At 38.7% G+C, this 15,035-nt stretch overlaps 1 protein-coding gene across 4 annotated transcripts in view; it reads right to left on the bottom strand.

Annotated features, from left to right (window-relative positions):
• rptor (regulatory associated protein of MTOR, complex 1) overlaps window positions 1-15,035 on the bottom strand; it is a 409,250-nt gene that overhangs the window by 282,494 nt on the left and 111,721 nt on the right. For all 4 annotated transcript variants that reach the window (XM_079882549.1, XM_079882546.1, XM_079882548.1 and 1 more), the window contains exons 3-4: window positions 13,463-13,565; window positions 12,758-12,840 (exon numbers count right to left, since the gene is read on the bottom strand). In XM_079882549.1, the coding sequence (XP_079738675.1) occupies window positions 12,758-12,840; window positions 13,463-13,565 (186 nt within the window). The remainder of the gene's footprint in view (window positions 1-12,757; window positions 12,841-13,462; window positions 13,566-15,035) is intronic.

Genomic DNA, 15,035 nt, shown 5'->3' with positions numbered 1-15,035 from the left:
TTTTATATCGTTTATATCTAATTACAAATATTGTGTATATATATATATATATATATATTATATATATATATATATATATATATATATATATATATATATATATATATATATATATATATATATATATATATATATATATATACTATAATAAGTGTTTTTTATATTGTCATAATTTTCAGTGTGATGACATACACATCAAACGAGACTGTGTCATAAAAAGTCTGTGTGTACTTCAATGAGGACATTACAACCCTCTTCAAAGAAATTGAGGTTTGTATATGTACTTTTTGTAATGACCTAATCCTATTGCCAGCCTGTATGTTACCAATATTTCAGTGAAACTGAACAAGGTGTTAATTATTATTTGATTGTTTGTCTTTTGATTTGGCTTAGGACTGCAATCCTGAAGAAGTTGAGAGAGGAATTTCTGAGACCACTCTGGGGCTTTTTGTGATCTGCAAATAAGGTGCTGGTGCTGAGGACGAGCCAGAGGATGTTGGAGTAGTGATATAGGGTGTGCAGCTGCTACAGCCTAAAGAGTGTTTCCTTTGGATTGGTAATGCTGTTCGCCAGTGTTCGGACTGATCTACGCTCTCAACTTAAGCTACCCTCAGAGTCTCAAATTCACATTTGAATTCTTTCAAACGGTACTGATGAATTTGGATGGCAGCAAGCTTTCCCCAAAGGTTCAGGCACATTGTTTCAGTGAATAGGACATTCACTTCTTGCCTAGATGTTTCCAACAACTGAAGGGAGATTTAATTAAAAACTTTAAAAACATAAACTTTTAAGACAGGGATGCCCAGAAAGGAATTTTTCGACGGACTGATGACACTAACAGACTACTAATATACTATAGTGGGCACGCGACCTACATTAGGCTACATTTATTGCATTCGCAGCGTGAGCTGGAGGAATGGTTACTGTGGGAACAGTGCTTGTGTGTAGGGGGTGTGTGCGATTGCGAACCATAGACGGTGCGAATATTATAGTGTGCACGTGACCTACGTATGACACAGACAGAAAAGAGCTCTTTTCGTGCTTTATTTGTGTCGCCGCAGGTGTGCGTGTAAAAATAGTTTATATGTGTAAAGGCCTAAAACAAGTGAACATGTGTAAAGGCCCTAAAAAAAAGTTTATATGTGTAAAGGCCCTAAAAAAAAAAGTTGTGTAAACTAAAGGCCTAAAAAGTTTGTATGTGTAAAGAGTGCATGAGTCTGTTCCTGAACAAAATGCTTTTAGAATTTAACAGGAATTTTAGCTATAGTTTTATGATACTGGATGAAATATATGGACCACAAATAAATAAAAATCGATCTATCCACATACATAAGTGTATACACTTAGTATGTGGATAGATCGATTATGTGTGTGTGTGTGTGTGTGTGTGTGTGTGTGTTTAGTTAGGTATGTATGTAAAATAGAATCTACCGCATATGTATATGGTGAACATATTCCTAGTCTTTACACTGTACTGTCTACACCTGATGCAGGAAGCACGACGTGACAAATCCCCGAAGTAAATGCCTTGTTCTATTTATGACCCAAGCACTCGCAAGTCGCAATACGTCTAATAGGAAGGACAAATGGATTTGCAACGGTCGCTTTGTCACGCCCGGTGTAGAGAGTTTCTTGCTGTGTGGCACGGTAAGACGCGACAATGTTAGACATGCTGTTGGTATTAAAAAAGAAAAGAATCGAAAATAACACTGAGGAATCGATTCCAAGAATCGATTCTTTTCGATTCCAGAAACAGGAATCGGAATCGATTCCAAAAAATCCGGAATCGAACAGCCCTACCTAATGCACCATTCGTGCTTTTGTAGCTCTGATACTCTTGACACGAGAGATGTTAGCCCTTGTGTTATTGACTCAGTCCAGGAACTTATCTGATGACTTGTTTTGCAGCAGAGCCGAGACTGTTATAGTAAAGAACAGTTCTTGGCCACTGTCAGCAACAGTGGAATGCTACTTAATCCAGCACCAAAACTAAGATTGGACATTCTTGGTGGAGATCTTCTTTAGGTATGCAGCATACTCCACGGATAGTTTGATCAGGCAGCTCAGGCAGTGAGTAGGATACATTTTGACTTCAAAGTACGCTGGTACGATTTGTTACTCTAAACTACGCAAAAACCTGGTGGCGCGCAGTCCTCAAATCAAGCAACAGCAAAAGAAGAAGAGTTCGACCAATCATAGCGCTGGATTCATTCCCCAAATAGCAAGCGGGGATGATTGACAGATGCGTAAGGCCTATCATTAAAAAGAGACTGAAAATCGACACCAATAAAGAATCCCGCTCGATCCGCCTTCCACTCCCGCGGCCCGCAGTCTGACTGATTTCATAAACGAGGACAGTACAGTAGTCACTGTACACCTGACTCCTGAAGGTAAACGGCCTGGGCTCGATGTGAAAAGTTGAAATATTAACCTTATCCTATGGATTCGATCACATGGATCGCATGGATTATCTTAAAATACTCCGTTCTTCATGGTCACTCAGAAAAGAGGAAGACATAATTCAGCCATGCAAATAATAAAATGCTCTCAAGTAATGCTGAACAATAAATCTTAATAAACTTGAAATCGCTATGTCTTAGTGATTATGAAAGTGATGTGATTTGTGGATTACGGATAAGCGCGAGTCTGGAGAAACAGGCGTTTATTAATTAATTCTCAGTGCTAAGAAACGTAGCCTTCATCTGGTACGTTATTGTGTTTACAATAACTAAAGTACCTAATTATGTTACATATTTATTTTGTATGAAAACTAGGGCGTTAGTTATGGATTAAAAAGTACCATTGTATCAGTGCTGCGCGAGCTCTCTCTCACAAACACGGACGCGCGCACAAAGAGAAGATAATTGTAAAATTAAATTTGACGGGCTAAGTTTAAATTTTGTTCTTGCTTGTTTTTGTTTTGTTTTTTCTGTTAAAATGCCAGAAAGCATTTTGTATTATCCATCCTTGTTTTTAAAATTCGTTAAATGACGGACGTTTTACTGTTGTACTGTTACGAAGCCCTCATATGTCGGATTCGTCTAACTTATACTTGATATTCTTTTTAGAATAAGTGATTCGTTATGCTATTATTGGACTCCTGTCTATTCATTGTCAACTGTTTTCTATAAATATGTTTGTATTGGGTAACATTTATTCAGCTAATGCGTGTCCTGTTTAAAATGCGCAATGTTCAAATGCAAAGACAACACGTCACAAATAGAAGCCCTTTTCCCTGTGGTATTTAGTATCATATTTGGATATTGCAATAATAATTTAAGTAGCCCATCAATGTTCCAAGTTTTTTTGTTTTTTTTTACAGTTTTTTTCTGTAATTCTAAATTCTGTAGAAACGAGAAATATAAGACAGATTACATCACTTACATGAATGACATCATTGAAAGAGGTGATGTAGTAGAAACAGTGAATGATGATGGAACTGATGGCGAAAAGTGGTACATACCTCATCATGGCATCTACCATCCAAAAAAGCCAGACAAGCTACGTGTCTTTTTTGATTGTTCCGCAAAATTCAAAGGCACAAGTCTCAATGAACATTTGTTACCAGGACCAGACATGATAAACAATCTCACCGGAGTCCTTGTTAGGTTCAGAAGGCATCCTATAGCTGTAATATGTGACATCGAAAAAATGTTTCACCCGTTTCATGTCCAGGAAAATGACAGAGATTACCTGCGCTTCTTATGGTGGAAAAATGGAGACACAAATTCATTGCCTCTAGACTACCGAATGAAAGTGCATCTTTTCGGTGCGGTTTCTTCGCCTGGTTGCGCAAACTATGGACTAAGATATCTAGCCAATGAGCATAGTCAATCACACTCATTAGCCGCTCAATTCATCTTAAGAGACTTCTATGTTGATGATGGAGTCACAAGTGTAGAGATGGTGGAAAAGGCCATTCAGCTGGCAAAGGAAGCACGGGAGTTGTGCACAAAGGGAGGTCTTCGACTTCACAAGTTTGTGTCAAATGACAACACTGTTCTGCAGAGCATACCAGCATCAGAACGTGCTGTAAACTTTGAAACAAAGGATCTTACCTTCAATGACATGCCACTTGAAAGAGCGCTGGGAATTCATTGGAACATACAGAGTGATAGCTTCCAAATTCATATCCCACTAAAAGGTCAACCTACAACACGTCGTGGCATATTGTCAACGGTTGCCTCCATATATGATCCTTTGGGCTTTGTAGCTCCCTATGTTCTCAATGGTAAGAGGATCCTACAAGAAATGTGTCGCCAGGGTACAGGCTGGGATGATCCACTTTCCCTTGCTCTTAGCCCATGGTGGGAGAAATGGCAGAATGACTTTGTCAATCTGGAAAAGGTGGACATACCACGATGCTATGTGCCTGCTGATTTCGGTAAAATTGTAAAAACAGAAATACATAATTTCTCTGATGCAAGTACCTGTGGTTATGGTCAGTGTTCTTATCTGAGAGTAACCAATGAGAAGGATGAGATTCATTGCACTTTCCTCATTGGCAAAGCCCGGGTTACTCCTGTAAAGATTACTACAATTCCATGGTTAGAGTTGACGGCAGCAGTGGTATCAGTCAAAATGAGGAATATGCTCAGAGAAGAGCTTGACCTCACCAATGTCAATGAATTCTTTTGGACTGACTCAAAGGTGGTCTTGGGTTACATCAATAATGACGCCCGTCGTTTTCATACGTTTGTATCCAACAGAGTCCAAAAAATACGCCAAAGCACAGCACCCAAACAATGGCTGTACGTCCCAACGGATGATAACCCAGCAGACAATGCTTCAAGAGGAAGAACAATAAATGAATTGCTCTCATCCAACTGGTTCTCGGGTCCTTCATTCCTGTGGAAGAAAGAAATAGAGACCTCAAATGTTGTACCGGAGCATCCAGTAGGAGATCCAGAAGTTAAAAAGATTAAGACGTTTCAAACAGAAACCACAGAAAGTAAAGATCTTGTAGACCATTTGTCTAAGTTCTCATCTTGGTCTAATGCTGTCAAAGCCATTGCAAGCCTTGTGAGATGGATTAAGAAGGATAAAACTAATTCGCCAGCTTCTGTAGGTGAACAGGAACATGCAAAATGCTTGATTCTAAAAGGAGTTCAAAAACAAGTATATCAGAAAGAAATGGATGTCCTGAGTCAAGGAAAACAACTTCCAGGTTATAATAAACTTCATCACCTGGACGCCTTCATAGATACGGATGGTATGATCAAGGTGGGAGGAAGACTTAGCCACTCATCATGCAATCACTCGTTCAAGCACCCACTGATTCTTCCTAAAGATCATCATGTAACAAGGTTGATTATTGCACACTATCATGAAAGTGTAAAGCATCAAGGAAAGGGTTTCACAATTAATGCAATCAGATCTTCCGGCTATTGGATACCTGGAATAAACAGAGCTGTCACATCTTACATTCGCAACTGTGTACCTTGTAGAAGGTTGAGAAAACCTGTAGAAGGCCAGCGGATGAGTGATCTTCCCACAGAACGAGTAGAGCCTTCACCACCGTTTGTGTATTGTGGTATGGATTGCTTTGGTCCATTCATGACTAAAGAAGGAAGAAAACAGCACAAAAGGTATGGTCTGCTTCTAACTTGCTTTTGTTCAAGAGCCATTCATATAGAAATGTTAGAAGATATGTCCACAGATGCTTTCATCAACAGTTTACGATGCTTAGTTGCAATTCAAGGCACAGTAAGGCAGATCAGATGTGACCAAGGTACCAATTTCGTTGGCACAAAAAACGAACTGAACTCGGCATTACAGCAACTTGACCAAGAAAGGCTCACTGCTTTCCTTGCAGATAAACAGTGTGATTTTGTAATGAATCCCCCTCATTCCAGTCATGCAGGTGGTGTATGGGAGCGTCAAATCAAAACTGTACGGAGTGTTCTTAATGCTACAGTTTCCCTATCATCAGGCAGGCTCAACGATGCTTCACTGCGCTCTTTATTTTATGAAGCCATGGCAATAGTCAACAGTCGCCCCCTTACAGTGGATAACCTGAACGACCCTAAGAGCTACGAACCGCTCACACCTAACCATCTGATTACCATGAAAGCCACCACAGTCCTACCACCACCAGGAAAGTTCATAAGATAAGACATCTATGGGAGAAAGAGATGGAGACGGGTGCAGTATCTTACTGAACAGTTTTGGAGTAGATGGAAAAAAGAGTATCTCCACAACATTACGGCTAGACAATGCTGGCATGCTCCAAAAAGGAATTTTCAGATTGGTGATGTGGTCATGGATACAGATGAGAACCTTCCAAGAAATGAGTGGAGACTAGGACGGATCGTAGACACTGTAACTAGCCAAGATGGACTAGTAAGGAAGGTTACAATAGCACTTGGTGACAAAAAAACTAAACAAGAAAGGAGAACGGTTAAACAAGGTCTCAGTTGTAGAGAGACAAGCTCAGAAGTTGGTCTTATTATTGGAATCAGAGTGAACAAATCTTCAAAAGGACTTTGCTTTACACACATACACACACAATGGTTATTATAAGTGAAAATTACTTATGTTTGAAAATTATGCATGTTGAAATAACATTTATAATTTGGTGGGAGTGTAACAGACTTTGCTTTGATAAATATTCTAATTAGATTTTTAACACATTTTTTTTATATATTTCTGTGAGTTTAAATGGGTTTAAGAAATGCATTATCTGTCTTACTAAGGAGGGACTTTTATTTTGACGGGTATTGTAGTCTACGGGGAAGGAAAGGGAGAGCACGCAGTTCAAGTTCATCAGAGTTGTTTTGTAGCTATAACGTTTGCAACTTTGTTAAGCACCCCCCGAAAAGGCATAAGGTCTGTATATATTTGATAACTGTTTGTTTTAATGACTGTTTTGTGTAATTCGCTGTATGTTAATGATAGAGTTTTGAACTAGTCGGTAATTTGCGCTTGTTCTTTGTTTAGCTCTTACGGTGATTTTTGGAGTCTTACGGTGATTTTGGGAGTGAAAACGGACTCAATAAACTTCATTAACATCAGTAAAGTTTTGACCATCATTCGGGCGGGGTCCACTACACAACCCTACCTCTTTTCGTTTACATTTTAAAAATATTAAACATGTTAATATGTGGTTCAATTGGTATTGTTATGGGTGTGGCTGTGTTTTGTATTCTTTGTTTTTTTTTTTTGCTTTTGTATTTCTCTTGGTTTTGTAAGGGGCTGTTTACACCTGGCCACTTCACGCGTTTTCTCGGATAAGATAGCTATCTGATTTATCAAAACGAATCCATTTACACCTGGTCACATAAATGTGTTTTTGCGAAACGGATTTAAATCCGATCTTCAATTCTCGTGCTATATGCAGATTTAATGGAGTGCACGTCACCGAAAGCAACAGATATGAGCTGCATTTTATTGATCATCAGCTAAAATTTCAAAATCAAAGACCGCAATAAGAGAGAGCTGCAACAGCCCTGGTAAGATCATTTTGTTTCTTTACTTTTAATGATGATGATTGTGTGTTAAGCGTCTGCGACTTACTTTCACTTTGATTTGCAATAGTTTGCACGTTGGCTTAATAAATAGATGCTCAGCTTCTCATCTGCGGCGATGCGTGTTGCAGTAGCGTCGTCATATCTGGCTATAACATTACATATAGCCTATAACACGCTCTCACACGTTTACTTTTTTGGGAGGAGTACAATTTACATATGTGGTTTCAACAACCAGATGCATTTACACTTGTCCAGTTTCGTCTGGAATGTGGCCCAGACCACCTCCTGAAGTAGTTTGAGCGATCGGATTCAAATCCGTCTTGAATGCGTTTCGGAGGGCATTTACACCTGGTCTTTTCACGATCAGATAGCTATACGATCTGAGAAAACGCATTAAGTGGCCAGGTGTAAACAGCCCCTAAGTGGCAGCAGAGATGATGAACACCTGATTCAAATTAGGAGGTGGAGATATGTGTGTTTCGGTTCTGTGCATGGGGAGGGAGAACGGAAAGGTGACATCATCTACGGCTAGCCTCGTGTTTCCTCGCTAAAACGGGATCTAGTGTCTGTCTGGATTTTGGGACATTTCAGATGGCATAAAATGTATTATTGCACTTTGTGAAACCCCTAGAATATTATGTAATAAACATTATTCATTATATCGATATTTTGTTTTGATTTCCCTATATTTTTGCGGCCACGAGTCGGCTGTAGCAAAATGGGGGATCGTCCGTTATTTTCTTTTTTTTCTTTCGAGAAAATATTTGACGGATAGATATTTATTTTCTTTTTTTTATCTATGTAGTTCACGTAATAAGAGACTTTTATGTTCGCTTGTTTCACGTGATAGACATTTATGCGTTTGTTTGATTTTGTATTCGTGTTGTAAGACGCATGAGTAATTAGAAACACCTGGTGTTTTCAGCAGCTCAGCTGTTTGCAGGTGAATGTGCTGACAGATCGATGTGTAAGTTGGATAGTCACTGTTTTTTTTTGTTTTTTGTTTTTTTTCCAGTAGTTGATCACAAATGTTCGTCACTTATCCATGTGATATGAGAGGAAAGTGAGGTAGGGGAGTTCAACTTTAAATTGACCTACATTTGGAAAGTGATATAGAAATGCTGTTGAGGTAAACATATGTTTTACTCTTGCTTGCCATTTGTTTGGTAGACTGATAAGGGCAGTTGAGATCTGGTGTTGCCGTTGCTGTATTAAAGGATTAGTTCACTTTCAAAAAAATTTACTGATAATTTACTCACCCCGATGACAACCAATATCCATGTCTTCCTTTCCTCAGTCGAAAAGAAATTAAGGTTTTTATTCTGGGTAATAATTTGGCTGGAGGGCGTGTTTGGAGGGATGTGCCACCCCCTCCCATTGTAACAGATTCTCCTTCCTTACCAGAACAAGCTGATGCTGATAAACAGTTTCCTAATGTGTTTGTGACTTGTGCTATTACTCGTGCAATGAGTAAAAATGTGTCTGAAATTCAGAGCATAGAGCTTAAGTCTGATTGTAGAAAAAAGAAAATGATTCCTGGTCTTTCGTATCTCTTCCCTTCTGTTCCTCACCAGGAGTTGGTGGTGGCGCAACAGGAGGATTCCACCCTGAAGAAAATGTTCTCTGCCACATTGTCCATTGAAGAGGTAGCTAGTGCAGCAAGTGGCTGTTTTATTGAGGATGGGATCCTGCTAAGGAAATGGCTATCTGGTAGTGAAGTACCCTTGGGTGAGGCCTGTATTCAGGTGGTTGTGCCAATGTCTCTTCGAGATACTGTTTTACGTACTGCACATGGAGACATTGTGGGTCATTTTGGGGTCAACAAGACTCAAGGTTAACAGATAACATCTGCTGTGTTATTTTTATTGGCCTTGTATAAAATAAAATAAAAATGTGAGGGAGTATATTAAAACCTGTACAACCTGTCAGCTTACAGGAAAGCCGAACCAGGGTCTAAAATCAGCACCGCTATATCCAATACCAGCGACTGAATCACCATTTCAGCATCTGATTGTAGGCTGTGTGGGTCCATTTCTGTGTTTGGAATTCCTAGGGTTGTTCAAAGCGACCAGGGATCAAATTTTACTTCTCATATGTTTCAGGAAGTCTTGCGGCAGCTTGGTGTGAAGCAAAACCATTCTAGTGCTTACCATCCACAAAGCCAGGGGACTTTGGAACTCTTCCACCAGACACTGAAGTTGTTGCTGCGGGCCTATTGTGTGTGTGGGCCTTTGGTCATAAAGTGCGTGGACCACTGGCTGTTCTCCATGATGGATGCACCTCAGAGTTTTAGACGTTGTTTATTCTTAGCTGGTCAAATGGCTAAGGACAATTTGTTGAATAAACAAAAAAAGATTTGTGTTTTACAAATTTTTTTTTGAGTTTTGTGTGTTTTGTCCAGGTGATCAGGTGTTGGCCCTGTTACCTCTTCCGGCTTCTCTGTTCTGTGCAAAGTTTTCAGGTCCATATACGGTGGTACATCAAGTTTCCGACCAAAATTACTTGATTTCAACACCTGAGCAGAAAAGATGCACACAGTTGTGCCATGTTAACTTGTTAAAACCCTTTTATTCCCATTCTTTGGTGTCAGAGAAGGCTCCTGTGGCAGTTGCTGTAGCTTCATCTGTAATGGAAGTTGCTGAGGATGTTAAAGTACCTGAAGATTGCATGTTGCAGCCCCGTCTTAACTCTGAAACACTTAATAACTTGGAAGATTTTGTACAACATTTGCCTCTTCATCAGAGAGCTGAATTGTTAGCTTTGATTTCAGATTTCCATATGTTGTTTTCAGATTCACTTTCACGCACTCAGATGTCAGCGAAGCAAAACCAATATGCCAGTGTTTTTATCATGTTTCTTTGGATAAACAACGTCATCTTGAGTTTGAAATTAAATATGTGATCGAAAATAATATCGCTAAACCTTCCTTTTCAAGCTGGGCATCACCTTGTTTACAGGTGGGAAAGCCAGATGGTGAAAGGTGAATAACTTAACAAAACCAGATTCTTTCCCATTGCCCCGAATGGAAGATTGTGTAGATTCTGTCGGTTCTGCAATGTATGTCAGTAAATTTGATTTATTGAAAGGATATTGGCAAGTGCCTTTAACCACTTGTGCACAGGAGACTGCCTCATTCATTACCCCTTCTGGGCTATACATTTGGCCTTAGAAATGCGCCCGCTACTTTTCAACGCTTGATGAACCATGTAACCTCTGGGTTGAATGGTTGTGCTGTTTATTTAGATGATGTGGTTGAATATAGTGACACGTGGGAGCAGCATCTTTTACGTGTCCATGCATTGGACAGACTTTTTAGATCCAGGTTGACGCCAGTCAAGTTGGGGCTGGAGCTGTACTGTTGCAAACTGATGAACAGGGTATAGAAAGACCAGTTTCCTATTTTTCCAGAAAGTTTAAGTCTCACCAGTTGCATTATTCCACTATTGAAAAGGAGGCATTGGCGTTGATTTAGACTTCAAAAAACTGCAAAGGCCATGTAACAAGTGGTATTTTTCTAATTGTGGTATTTTCAGACCACAATCCACTTACCTTTTTGCAATCGTTGCAGAGCCCAAACCAGCGTCTTATTCGATGGTCTCTCTTTTTGCAACCATATCCTTTGGAGATTCGACACATAAGGGCTGTGGAAAATGTATTGGCTGATGCCTTATCTCGTGACCCATGTGAGAGTTTTTGCGACTGATTTAGTTGATGGTTTTTTTTTCTTTTGTTTTCTCTCATTGTGACCATGGCTTTTCCTAGGCGCCGGGAGTTGCTGTATTCAAGTTGCAAGGGGGAATCAGATTAAGAAGGTACCATACTGGGTTTGCAATCTGTTATAATGATTTTGGGTTAAGTGGTAATATTTAGTTTTTTTGTTAATTAAGAATTAATAATACTTTTCTCATTTGTTTCAGAGATCCTTTGCAAGGATCCTCTCTCTTAAGAGGGGAGGTGTTATGGGTGTGTTTTGTTTTCTTTGTATTTTTTGGTTTTGTATTTCTCTTGGTTTTGTAGGTGGCAGCAGAGATGAGGAACACCTGATTCAAATTAGGAGGTGGAGATTTACGTGTTTCGGTTCCATGCATGGGGAGGGAGTAAGGAGAGGTGACATCATCTACGGCTGGCCTCTTGTTTCCTCGCTAAAACCTGATCAAGCATCTGTCGGCATTTTGGGACATTCCAGATGGCATTACAATTATTATTGCACTTTGTGAAACCCCTAGAATTATGTAATAAACCTTATTCATTATATCAAGCTTTTGTTTTGATTTCCCTATATTGTTGTGGCCACGAGTCGGTCGTAACACTATCTTCACTGTAATAAAATTAAATATGACAAAACACAACCCTGTCTCTTTTTGTTAAATGTCAGTTTTAATTTAATGATCAATAATAGCCATTATAAAAGTATAAGTAAAAGTTATAAGCTATACAATAAGAAATAAAGCAATCAATCAGTCAAACATACAATGTCAACGCTCTAGTAGGCTACAAAGGTAAAGTTAAATAGCCTAAAATAAAGTTATGAAACTTCAATTTGTCCTCAGTCAAAACAATTTGCCAGGGAACAAATTATAGATTCATGAGACCAAAGATCGCCCGTTAGATACACACGAGACGAATTACATCTCATGTTTAACCACTACAGAGACATCAGAGCCAGCAGCAAACTTCAGAAGGACTAGCCAAGATAAGGCTGTTCCTGGCAGTGTACATAATGCTGAAAACCCGCTGATCGCCTGGATAACGCAACTCCGAAAACATCAAATCAAATTTTCAAATAGGCGCTAACTTTATAAATAAATCACAGATTTGAGCTTTAAACAACTACATCCTCACCTGAAAAACTCTTAAAACTACATTTTGTGACACAATAACAGTTCTGTCATGACATTGGCATGGTAATGGATATGACAATGTTGATATGTTAGGTCTTGGCGGAATTGATCTGCTGCTGCTTTAATTTAATTTAATTTAATTTAATTTAATTTAATTTAATTTAATTTAATTTAATTTAATTTAATTTAATGCATTCTGGGATACCTGGCTGTCTCAAATCCGCACAAGTCACCTCTCGATGCATCCTCGATAAAAGGGGAGGATCAAGAACACATCCGGGGATTTTAACTGTTCTTGGCTAGATGTGAACTTTGAATTGGAACAGTACTTGGTTGCTGCGACTGATGACATTTCACAAGTCCACAAGAACACAAGTACAGAAAGAACGCATATTGAGAAACAGCCTGTGTGTTATATGAGGTAACAGCAAGGTGGACCGCTCTTACCCTGGGCTGCCAGTTCTCATATTGTTTCTGCAGGTTGGCCCCTATCGTCTCCAGGGCTTTCTGTGGACTCATAGACAGAGGGTCTAGAAGATAAAAAAAGAGAAAACACACATTACAGTATTACTGTAAATTCAGACACTTTTAAATGCTATACTACATACTAATACACTATTATGCAGAAGAATGCCAGATGATATACATTTTATCTAAGGAGTCTTATAGAAGTACAAAAGTCATCCCAGAATAAAACCTGTCTGAAACACAAGTGAAACACAGAAAATGGGAAAGCGCTTAAGTTGGAAGCTGAAACACAAACACACAAAAAAAAATCAATTCTGTATGGATTATGAAACATATTTCTGCTCTGCACACGTCATAACTACTAAAATACAAAAAAAAAAAACAGTTCAAAACGTTTTCTCTGAGGAAAGTGTTCATTAAATTGGTTTATAGCTGAATTCATAAAAGAAAAGGGACAAAAAAACAATGTTTATTAAATCAAACTGCACACTGCGCTGTAAACATTTATTAATTGACATGCATTCAACATATTGCTTATTTCTCAAATTTTTCAGACACATGTACAAAGTAATGTCCTTCTTTATTACACACAGGGGAGTCAGACAAGAGGTAATGGTGGAACAGAGTTACAACCGAGGGGGAAACCATTTTATGGTTATTTGGTGGATATATGGGCAAACTCACCTATCCAGCACTCTAGTCTGGCACAGGGTGAAGTCTTGACTACATCAGGAGGGTCCACGCCAACATTGAGACATAAAACTAGAGCCACACTTACAGTTTTCATCTGTAGGAACAAATAGGAGAAAAAAGAAAACTAAGATAATTTAAATAATGCTACTGAAAATCTACTGAAATAAAAAGGGTAAAATTACTCAAATAAAAGACTTTAGAAAATCAGCAAAATGAAGAAAAAAAAAAACAGCACGCAACCACTAGTAAAGTTGCAAATGCGCCAAATCAGTGGTGGTTAAAGTAGCGGCAAAGCGACGGTGTGCAAGTGGTGCTCGTCCACCCGAAATCCCATCACTTGCATGTACACAGCTCATTGGAGCGGTTATAAATATTAACATATGGCATATTATATATATATATATATATATATATATATATATATATATATATATATATATATATATATATTTATTTATATATATATATATATATATATATATATATATATATATATATACACATATACACATATACACACACACTCACCTAAAGGATTATTAGGAACAACTGTTCAATTTCTCATTAAAGGGATACTTCACCTCTGGAAAGATGAATGTGTATTTAAAATTGGTCATTTATGTAGAAGAAATGTGAAGAATTTTTTTAATTTGGAGCTTTCTAGACTGAGAAAAGCCAGAAAATGTATTTTTGGCTTATGTGGATGAAAGACAACAACTCCCAGAATGCACTTGCTTCGCTGCCCTAGGAGGCCACGCCTACCAGTTAGAGAGCGCAGTTGAAAACAACAAGGTTAGGCTACCAGTGAGTCTCCGTGACGAGTCTGCCTGGGATTTCGAGATCGCCCAAAATGTCCGGGATTCGGCTTTTGCGTTCTACAGTCGCTATTCATCATGTTTACTGTAGGGCTGTTCGATTCCGGATTTTTTGGAATCGATTCCGATTCCGATTCCTGTTTCTGGAATCGAAAAGAATCGATTCTTGGAATCGATTCCTCAGTGTTATTTTCGATTCTTTTCTTTTTTAATACCAACAGCATGTCTAACATTGTCGCGTCTTACCGTGCCACACAGCAAGAAACTCTCTACACCGGGCGTGACAAAGCGACCGTTGCAAATCCATTTGTCCTTCCTATTAGACGTATTGCGACTTGCGAGTGCTTGGGTCATAAATAGAACAAGGCATTTACTTCGGGGATTTGTCACGTCGTGCTTCCTGCATCAGGTGTAGACAGTACAGTGTAAAGACTAGGAATATGTTCACCATATACATATGCGGTAGATTCTATTTTACATACATACCTAACTAAACACACACACACACACACACACACACACACATAATCGATCTATCCACATACTAAGTGTATACACTTATGTATGTGGATAGATCGATTTTTATTTATTTGTGGTCCATATATTTCATCCAGTATCATAAAACTATAGCTAAAATTCCTGTTAAATTCTAAAAGCATTTTGTTCAGGAACAGACTCATGCACTCTTTACACATACAAACTTTTTAGGCCTTTAGTTTACACAACTTTTTTTTTTAGGGCCTTTACAC

The sequence above is a fragment of the Squalius cephalus genome (genome assembly GCF_949319135.1).
Source record: "Squalius cephalus genome assembly, chromosome: 10".
Classification (NCBI taxonomy): Eukaryota; Metazoa; Chordata; class Actinopteri; order Cypriniformes; family Leuciscidae; genus Squalius; species Squalius cephalus.
Note: the sequence above shows the minus strand (reverse complement) of the source record. Positions and strands in the feature narration are given on the sequence as shown.